A 10,275-nucleotide genomic window follows, 5' to 3' on the forward strand; every position below is an offset into this window, starting at 1 on the left:
GGGGGGGGGATGTTGAGGTGGGTTTGGAGATGCGCAAGTAAGGTATGGTATGGCCGCGTGCTGATATAGGGGTTGGGTGTGATTGGATGAGCTGGGTTGGGTTGGGAGGGTGCTAGGGCGTCTGGAACGGAGCGGCGCTGGATTGGAATGTATGTATGTTCTCAATCTCATTGTTCGATTAACTACTCTGTCCTTCCGAGCGGCCGTTTGAAAAAGCTGACGTGACCGTACCACATGTGCAACGGATCCCCATTCGCAACGTTCTAACTCTCTATCCCTATCCAAATCATCAAGCCCCTAATTTTAGCTCGCTGTCATTTTGCAAAATATTCATCAAAACCAGCAGCACAGAGAATGATCGAATGGCCAGAATCAAGCAATGTTGGTTTACAAGATGACAATCTCAGTTATTTCAATCAATTATATTTCCAGAATAACGCCAGCAACGTTTGCATAACCGAAACACTATGCCAGAACGCCACGCAATTTCTGTTGCGAATGGAATGGAGATCCGTTGCACATGTGGTCCGGTCCCGTCACGAAGTGATGGCTATGAAATGAGAGATGAGCGGTAGAGATCTATCATACAATACCAACGACACGACCCATCTAAAACCCAACGGGATGTCCGTCTTTCCCTCGCTCCAAACGCCCAGCTCAATGCGCCAAAATCTTAAACGTCATGTCGCGATAATTGCCGCCATTCAAGGCCTGAATCTCGCTCCTGACCGTCTGAAAGACGTCTCTGGACCACACCAAATACGGCCGCATGCGCTGCGGCGTGCGCTCCCAGATCTTCTCCCCCCACTCGACCGTGCCCAGCAACGTCCTCGCCTTGGTCGCATCGTTCAGCGCCGGGAACTCGTGCACCAGCAACGGCACCATGAGCATCTGCAGGGCCAGGAAATGCGCCATGAGCAGCTGCGCGGGCGTGTTGTGCGGATCGACGAAGACGGCGAACTGGTCGTGGCTCATGTCCCAGAGGGTGGCGTAGAGGCGGACGAAGTTGAGGTAGCCGGCCTTGGGCGACTGCTGGAGGGCCAAGAGGGCAGATGACAAGGAGGCGTGGAACTGGTGGTCCATGGTTGTGCGGAGGAGCGGGCGGAGCGCTTCGACGGCGAGGACGGCCGGGGTGATCAGGGTGGGGGATATGTTGGGGAAGTGCTCGAGCCGGGGCAGCATGATGCGGAAGTGCATGTTCTGGTCGAGGTTGAAGGCGGTCCGGGTTTCTTGTTTGTAGATCTGCTCGGTCACCAAAGCGCAGCCGCGCACCATGGTGATGAAATCCGTCATGCCGTCGCCCATGTACGAGGCTTGGAAGGTGAGGGCGTAGCAGGCGGCCAGGAGGGCGTCGGATTCGCCGTAGCTTCGGCTTTCCTTGGCCAGCGCTTCGTTGAGGCCTTTGATGGCTTGGCCCTGGTGGATCATGGCGGTGGTGCTGTAGTCGGTTTGGGGCGACATCCGCGTCAGGTGGGATGCACCCAGCGCAAGGAGAGCATGCATCAGATACTCATGCTAGTTAGATACCATCAGCTAGAGTACGTTGTGATGGTCGTGGAGCTTCGTACTTGTTGCGCAAAGATTGGAATGTCCTGCACCCAGACCGAGTCGTTGCCCAGTGGCAGATGGGGATAAGCAACAGTCAGGAAGTGATGGAAACAACGCATATCATCCATGTTGAAAGAGGTTGGGGGTGAGAGGGTAGCTGGGAGCTTGGGTTCATCATGTCGAACCACCGCCCGGTTGGGTCTCGATGCACATGATGGGCGGCGTACAATCTTCGTGGTTGCCTGCGATGGATATTCACATTTTAGTTCCTTGACCAGACAATTCTCGCACGACGGTTTGGTTTCCTGGCACTGCTGGGTGTTAGTGAGAGGAGTGATCAGGCCCATCCGCCTCCCTAACCTTGATCTTTCGACACTTGCAGTTGAGACAGCCTCCGCGAGATTTCTTATGAGAGCGGCGGGTGAGGTTCGGCGCCAGCGTGCGAGGTGTCTTCTTGGGCGGAGAGTCACGTCCCCTAGGCTCGGGCCAGGGTGCATGGTTGAATACTTCTTCAGCACTGTCCCCGTCAACGGGTGCACTAGTACCCCAGGAATAATGGGACATGATGGCAGCGGTCAGTTGCCCCCACTGCAGTCATCAAGACTGGCATGGGGAGCAGACCTCCTGCACCGAAGGACCTCGTCCAGGTATATATGCCAGTCATATTGGATCGACTGATGAGGAAGGCTCAAGGGCCCGCTGCAATTTAAAGATAGGTCTTGCCAAGCTGCCCGGAGGGGGCCAATAGCGATGCCTGGCCTGGGTAGCTAGGTAGGGCGAGGCGGAGTATTAGGCAGTTTCCGGGGATCGACGGCACCAGCAAAAACAACATGTCCCCTCATGTCCCCTTACTCTTAGCCCTTAGTACTTACTCGATACTAGTCGCTCTCGCTGTCAACTCTCTCACCTAGGCACCAGTCTTTGTCGCCCGTGCCAGTGACGCGGACCTGGATAATACGAAGCGCAGACAGGTCATGAGCCCATTCGATGCTGCTTCTGGAAAACAGTCCTCATTCAGCTCCAAAACCACATCTTCTCGCTTCGATGATATGCATGGAATGCGTCATTATGCGCCCTGCGACTCGTAATACCCAAAGGACACAGCCCCCGGGTCTGCCGTTCCTTCTGCTCGTTGCTACTGGGTTGACGTGGAAGATGTGTGGTCACGATTCTCGCCACATGCAGAACGAATTACTTGAAGTACTGGCTGTCATGCCAAGGATGCTTCCGACGATCTGGTTCAAGTCGTACAAGCTGTGATTTAGACTTGTATGAGAAGGTCCGAAGGTCCGTTCGTGTCGTGTTGGCTACCCCAGATAATGCACAGTTTGGTAAGAATGCTCAGTCGACACCTCTCCACTCGGTAAGCTTCGGACGATATGCCCAGTTTGGTATGAATGCTCAGTCGACACCTCTCCACCCTGTCAGCTTCGGGCGGTGAGCCACCCTGTCGGGTTCGCTTAGTCGATATGCTGTTGCCCAACGACAGACGTCAGCTTTCTTCGACACAATTCCTTCACCACTACGGAGTACAGTGATCAAGTTGATTGCGCGCTGTTTGACAGCGCCATTGAGGAGATAATTTGATCCATACTTTGTCCCGCAAACAGCAGACTGGGCTCACGCTCCTTGAGTGCAAAGCTGCTGGCTAGCCCCTCTCCCAGATTAGCAGACAATCTATGCGAATCAAAGACCGCACGTATGGACAACACCAATGATGCGAATAAAATACTGTCCCATATAGGCCAGAGCCTTGTCTATCTTTGTCGCATCTTCCAATCACAGCCTGATGTTAGCGATAAACACGCGGGGAGGAAAGAAAAGGTTCCGATATTGGGCACCGGTTCGTTTCATGTGGGCGGATTGCCTCTGCGATGTCAGAACAACAGAAGCAGGGTGCTTCGGTGGCTTTGCCTTGTCAGCCTAGAAGATTCTTTCCAGCAAGGATGCACAATGGGGCCAATATACCCACAGCCAATCGAGTGTCAGGCGCCCTAAGACCTTACGTTGAGTGCTTCGGTCTCTGCATATTGTCCTGCAACTTTGATTGGCGCGCGAATGCTCCAGTGAGGTGACTTCGCTAGAAGGAAAGAACAAAGCCATACATAGGCAAGCTGGCATGGACTTCGTCTTCATTCACACCGAAATAGATCTTGCAGCAGGATTGACAAGACCAATTCTGCACGCCTTCAATTGGTGCAGTATATTTATCTACAAGTCATAAGCAGAGCAGCATCTGGGGGACGTTACCATTGCAGGAAGCAACCTCAAACATCATCACCAGGCCAAGCACCTGTTAGTAATGTTCAGGAATTCATGAAACCGGGCAACGCCCACAAAAGCAACCTATCTTCCCACCACGGTCTTGAGGCTCAGCCCCTCGAGGAATCCGCCTAGATCCTCCTTCTTGACCTCAACCACACAGTGATCGAAACTATCGATCTTGACTCTTGCCTTCGTCTCCTCTACCACCTCTGTGAAGGCGATTCCGAATCGATTGCGCCCATATCCACGCTTCCGCCGCCTTTCTTGCTCCGCCACATCTTCAGCGTCATCCTCTTCGTCGGAAGAAGAATCCCCGTCCTCGCTCTCCTCTTCCTCTTCCTCGTCCCCGTCCCCATCTCCATCAAGCTCCCTTACAGCCTTCTCAGCGGCTCTATCAGCCTTTCTTTGCTCCTTCACCTTCCGCTTTTCCACTCTCGCCTTATCTTTTTCAGCTTTGCGCTCGGCCTTCTCCCTCTCCATCTCCTTATCAGCTCCAGTACTAACCCCGCCTATCCCGCCACCAGTTCCAACAACAACATAAGTCCCTCGCACTTCATCTAGCGCTGCAAGCACCAACGGCGTCGCACCATCTTTCCCTCCTTTTTTCTCCCTCTCACTGACCGCCACCGCCTCGCCAACCCATAATGCGAGCTTGACGAGCGCCGCGGGGCTGGAGGCAAAGAGAGAGAGATCTGGTCCATCCTTGACCACGCCCATCCTGAAAGCCCGCAGATGACGGATCTGGTGTTTAGCCAACAAGGATGATCCTGTGCGCAGGATCGACCTGAGAAGATGTTGAGCCAAGGGGATTGCATCGAGGAGTTTCGAAGGATGAGTCGGCGCCAGCACGTCGTAGGCAGCGAAGAAGCGAGGAAGGAGAGACGTGGAACGGTCTTCTGTTTCTCGGTCTGCGGTAGTCGAGATTTCGGTCTCGCCCTCCGCATTGCGAGCTTCTGACGAGGCCAAGGATGCCAGACCAGATGCACCAGGTTGTGTATGTCCGACTTCCAGTATAGCCCCTACAACCACACCGACATCCATTGCGGAGAGCTGAGCTTTCCAGCCCCAGCTCCTCACAAATCCCCATCCTTCATAATCTCCTGCCCCTCTGCCCGCTCCTTCTGGAACGAGGTCATCAAGCCCATATACTGCTGCGTACTTCAGCAAATTCTCCCTGAGGTTCTTTTTCAGACTGATGTCCATGTGGGTGTAGCTCTGCCTGCATTGGCTGAGACTGACGCCCATTTTCGCCAACAGCTTGTGCAGGCGTTTGATTCCAGTTTCATTCCAAAGATGTAGACGAGAGGCAAGATAGGGGGAATGCAACATGCTATCGTAGAGTGACCAATGACGGAGAAGAACGAAGCGAGGGTCCGGAGTCAAGCGGATAGATGTGTCAGAAGGAGAGGAGGCAGACGAATCTCTGCTGGAAGATAGGTTGAGGCGGCGCACTTCATCTCGCAGCAGGGCATAAAGGCGAGAAGACCGATTCATGCGCCATGACTGATGGTGGAAAGGTAATGCCTTGTTATGATGTGAAGAAGTCGATGTGCTGAGGCCGCAGGAAGTTTGGCCCGAGAGTTCGACCGATGAGACACCAACAATAGTCAACCAGAGAAGGTCGTTATCTTCTCGGCCGAGGTCGGAAGCAAGAGAGTACATGAGGGATGATATTGGTTCGGAGTATGAAGTACCAAGCTGGAAGTAGCCGTCCAATACTGACTCATGGGCGCGTCGAAGGCTAAGCAATCGACGTCGAAGACTTCTAGCAGAGGGCGCCTTTACAGCGGGCAAGCTTGGTGGTGATGACGAGCGAGATGATATCGATGAAGAGCCATGTCTTCGACGTGGTAGAGATGACATAGACGAACCTGAATTGCTTCTTCGTCTTTGTCTAGGCCGACCGTCCTCATGTTCACTTTCGTTTTCTTCATCTTCACGATCTGACCACGATTTCCTTTTTTTGTTCTGGGGACTGTCATGGGTGCCATCCTGTTCGTCGCTGCTGTCATCACTGTCGTCCTCCTGCTCTTCCACTTCCGGCATTTCAGCCAACGCATAATACGCGTCTCGCTCTGTGCTTAACTCCTCGTCAATGTCACCATCATCAAAGACCACAATACCTCCAGCGCCAGGCTTGTAAGACCTCTGTATTCGACCTTTGTCAACCCCGTAACCTTCTTTCCGAGCATTCCCATCTGGCGCCGACAGCACTTGTGACGATGGTTGTCCACCAAACACATTGTCAAGATTCCACGGACGCCTAGCATCAAGAACCCAGACCTCAATCCCATCTAGTCCGTCATGATGTTCGTTCGCCGTGTCCAGACCTAGCAACTCCCTCAAATCCACAAGTGCTCCGACCCCTAAACAGACAACAACACCGCCTGTGCCCCCTTCACTTGACTTCATGGGATGGATGAGCTCATTCGCGGCTCGAGTAAGGTCGCCATATCCCGAAACAGGCTGAATTTTGTGAGATATATAGTCTCGCTTGAACAACGCTGTCAATACTCTGCAAGCACATAATGCATCGGGTTCTAGAGCCGCAAGAATCAGGACTGGAGGAGAGAGTCGGTGGTGTGTCCGAAGCAGGTTGGTGTAGAGATGGGATATCAGGTCTCGCGGTAGGTACATGCTCAATGATTGCGCATTGATCGTGCCAGGAATCAGCAATCTATTGTGAAGCAGACAGATGGTCAATTGTGGCGAACAGTGCACATGATGGACTGGTTATTCCTTGGATCACAGCTTCAGTCAATATAGCGATCTATATCATAGCACTCTGTCTTGCTGTCGGTGTCGTTGTTGTCATGAAGTACGTTATTGCACTGGTTTTCCCGCCCGCAGACAAAGTAGACAAGCAAGTCGCGTCGCTATGGACGCGCCGAAGTACGCTAGCCTTAAACACTTTAGCCCCCATTACGTCATCCGCCATGAACTTCTCTGATTGTCTCTGGACAATCAATCTGCTTGAGTTCTCTCAACTCAATCTAACTTAGCAATGCTGGTTAAGAGCCTGCTGAGTTGGAACCCTGAATGCTTCCATCCAAATGAAGAGATGTCTTCGAACAAGGCTCACAAGAACTCGTAAAGCACATGCCATTTATGCTGACACAGGTAAGTGGAAACAATGATCCGTCTCCGGATGCAGCAGTTGAGTTTGTGTGCTGCTTTCTACGCTGCTGAGACTCAAAACATGAGAGATAATGCTTTCAACTTTTTCTTTGTCCATTCAGTGCTCCCTGATCCAATATCATGGCTTCTTCTTCAGGTAGCTCCTTAGAGCACCTATCCCCACTTTCTCCTATGTATGCCGTTGGTAGCACTGTAAAATGGCAGAAGAGGATGCTCGCTACCCATTTGTCCATCTGGGTGACCTTGATGATACCCCGCAAACCTGGGAGCAAGTTAGAAGGCGCGAAGCAGGGCTGAAAAAGAACTTCAGTATCAATGAGCTTCGCGCACTTCTTGAATACCATGCCTATGGTTTTCAGTTCACGAGACCTCCTGCTCGAAAGCAGAACTACATTGATCTCCTGCACAAGACGCTATACTACACTCAAACAGGTTTAGCGAATGAGGCAGCCTTCACAGAACGAGGCATTATCTGTGCTGGACCCGTGGGCCCAGGAACGATCTCAAAAGATGTCCGAGATGCCAAGGGCCTTCCAAGCTGGTACTTGAATGAGGAAGCTGCGCTGGGTAAGATTCAGCCACATCTGTCGCTACGTTCAGTACCTGGTGACAGCCAAAGCAAGCCTGGTGCAAAAGCTGTATGCTATGAAATTGCTCCGGAAAGACCATTGTACTCGGACGCGAGTCAGATCGCTAATGAGAATCTAGCTCATCCACAAAAATCTATGTCCGTGGACACTGTACCCTCAAAAGATCCCCCGGCCACTCGCAAACCATCAGATGCCTCGGAAGTTCATAATTCCACAGAGAGCCGGCAGACTATCATGATATCTGATGATACTGACGATATCCCTGTCCATTCTAGGGCTGCTAATATAACAACCGAAAAGCGTTACGCTGATAAGCGTATTTCGCGCATGACTACAGAGCACGTCCAGAAAGCCCTCACTGCTGTCGCTTATTCTGGGCTTCAAACTGTTCCTCGTGCGTTTTTGCATCCTACGCCTTTCCTTCTCGCTACCAAAGACAGAGATCTTCTGGAATCCTTGACGCAAAAGAGCGTTGCTACTTTACATGTTAATGTAAGGTTCGTTGGCAATGAGAAGTACAGCATCGTCGAGGATGGTGATAGCCTTAAGTATTGTGGCCGGGGTCCTATATGGAAGGATAATTCGTGCTTCTGGGATTCAATCATAGTCTCGTGTCGCATGCTCAATGCAGGTTCGACCTATCTTGATCGAGGAGTCTTGCCAGGCGCTTGGGAGGATGAGCTCACAACAATCCAACGGGCATTTCTGGACGTGCTCCGAATGGATTGGGACTTCTTTGATGAGAGAACCAGCTTTGCACAACGAGACATGTTCTTGGAACTCTTCCACCGCGAATCGAGCGATGAAGGAATCAAGCCCAAACCTAAACCCAAAGGCGAAATGGACTCGCCTGCAGCTCGCTGGAACGATATTGCTGGGCCATTCAACCAGTTCTCCTTCCGAGCCCACATACGAAGCCAGCCGTGCAGCTGTCAAAATCGAGGTCCAAGCTGCACGTCGACAAAGGATATGCGCTACATCACTCCCCCGTATCGAGAACCTGACAGAAAGGGCGTCACCATTAGCAATCTTCTCCAGCGCTGGTCGCATTTCATCCGGCCACATTGTTCACGAGGAGGTAGGAAGACGACAAATGTCATCCACGGCAATCTGCCTCTTCGACTGGTGGTGCAAATCACAGCCGGTACCAGGCTCTTGGATCACACCTCTCAAGATATATCGTTTTCCTACACCAGGATGGATCCAGCCTCGGGCAAAGAGTCCCCTGAACATGTATGTTACAGGTGGCTAGGAGGTATCTACTGCTCCGGAGCCCATTTTCGTGTCTACTGGAATGACTCTGCTTGGGGTGCTAAGATTGTAGAGAGCCTTCAAGTATACGACGGAAGACAAGCAGCCGGCGCCATCATTGGTAATGTACCTCCAGCCAGTGAGTTAGAGCCAATTCCCGGTTACTGGATGAAGTATTGCCCACCACTTCTGTTCTACGAACAAGTCGTCAATCCTGATCCTCTCGCACTGGAAGCGGCACAAGCTGTCATTACTGAGATAGTCATATCGCAGTCTCAGCGATCAGCCTTTCCACGCACCTTTTTCCCTCCATCCTCAGACAGCGCACCAAGCACCATCCCCGTAAATGCTTTGTTACCCCATGAGCTGCCAGAAGCGGTGCTGAAGGTTAGGGGTCCTTCAACAGCCTTTCATGATCATCCAAAGACATCGAAACCACCTCTCCCTACTCCTCCAAAAACCCCAGGTCCTCCCAAAACCCCAGGGCTTCGCAGGAGTCAAAGACATGCAGCTTCTTCTGATTCCCACAGTTCGCCACCGATATCGTCCAGCGGCTCGCCAAGGAAAAGGCCCAATGACTGCATACCAGGGTCTGTAAAAGTGGCAGGAGATGGCGCACAAGATTCTCCGATCAAGATATCGAGTTCATCGTCGACCTCAAGCAATGATCGAAAGAGGAGGAGAGGCTGTAAGCGATAGCATCACAGATTGAGAATCAATTGTGTCAAGTTCCGAAGCACGAAGAGATGAAGAGAAGTGTACATAGTCAGATGTAAGAGTCAAGTAAGAGTACGGACCCCGTATGTCTTTGGCAGATTGAATTTTCCAATCTACATCCTGAAAATAGAAAGATCTTGATCCCTCGATAGAATAAATAACACTAAGGTCGTAAAAATCTGCCCTCCATATATTCGTTGTAGACGGACAAAAACGCAAAAGGAGAATCTACCGCCTACTACCCCGGTGGTAGTTTGACCTGAATAGCTTTTACTTTTGTCGTTTATTGTCGTCGTCGTTGTTATTATTGCTGTCAGTCGGAGGAGGTGTGAGTTAATAATGCTTCCGGTCGGCGGCATGCTGATTCGAACTCATCTGCTGATTGATCGTTTTCCCGTGGCGCAGATGCCTTCTACCACCGAATTGGTAGTTTGACCCGACTGCGCCAGGGGAGCTGGTGTGACAGAATTGGTAAATCCAAACAATAATAATAATAATAATAATCACCAACTTGTGTTTTTTGCCCCGGGGGGGAAGGGTTTTGCGGCGTTAGGAGGGATCGGATGTGCTTCATGACCAGCCATTTTTCTTCTCCAATATCTGTCTGTCCATCCAAAGGGCTCTCACCATCCCCCATCGGAACGAGGACGAGATCCGAGCAGGACCCCTCCCCCTTATCAGCTCCTCAGTTAGTTAGTTCTCCTTCTTCCCAAAATAATTCCCCAGCGTATTCTTCTGTATCCTCGCCGCGCCGCCGTCGCGCCCG

At 51.8% G+C, this 10,275-nt stretch overlaps 3 protein-coding genes across 3 annotated transcripts; 1 reads left to right on the forward strand and 2 right to left on the reverse strand.

The window, feature by feature from the left end:
• Positions 1-657: 657 nt before the first annotated feature.
• EPUS_00052 (uncharacterized protein) lies at positions 658-2,112 on the reverse strand (the record flags this gene model as incomplete). Its single annotated transcript, XM_007789082.1, has 3 exons — positions 658-1,515; positions 1,569-1,859; positions 1,909-2,112. The coding sequence occupies 3 exons, from the start codon at positions 2,110-2,112 to the stop codon at positions 658-660; spliced, it is 1,353 nt and encodes a 450-aa protein (XP_007787272.1).
• Positions 2,113-3,894: 1,782 nt separating this feature from the next.
• Positions 3,895-6,450, reverse strand: EPUS_00053 (uncharacterized protein; the record flags this gene model as incomplete). Its single annotated transcript, XM_007789083.1, has 1 exon — positions 3,895-6,450. The coding sequence occupies one exon, from the start codon at positions 6,448-6,450 to the stop codon at positions 3,895-3,897; it is 2,556 nt and encodes an 851-aa protein (XP_007787273.1).
• A 621-nt stretch (positions 6,451-7,071) lies between these two features.
• EPUS_00054 (uncharacterized protein) lies at positions 7,072-9,370 on the forward strand (the record flags this gene model as incomplete). Its single annotated transcript, XM_007789084.1, has 3 exons — positions 7,072-7,087; positions 7,156-9,179; positions 9,323-9,370. The coding sequence occupies 3 exons, from the start codon at positions 7,072-7,074 to the stop codon at positions 9,368-9,370; spliced, it is 2,088 nt and encodes a 695-aa protein (XP_007787274.1).
• Positions 9,371-10,275: the final 905 nt, after the last annotated feature.

The sequence above is a fragment of the Endocarpon pusillum genome (genome assembly GCF_000464535.1).
Source record: "Endocarpon pusillum Z07020 unplaced genomic scaffold C734253, whole genome shotgun sequence".
NCBI classification, from domain to species: Eukaryota; Fungi; Ascomycota; class Eurotiomycetes; order Verrucariales; family Verrucariaceae; genus Endocarpon; species Endocarpon pusillum.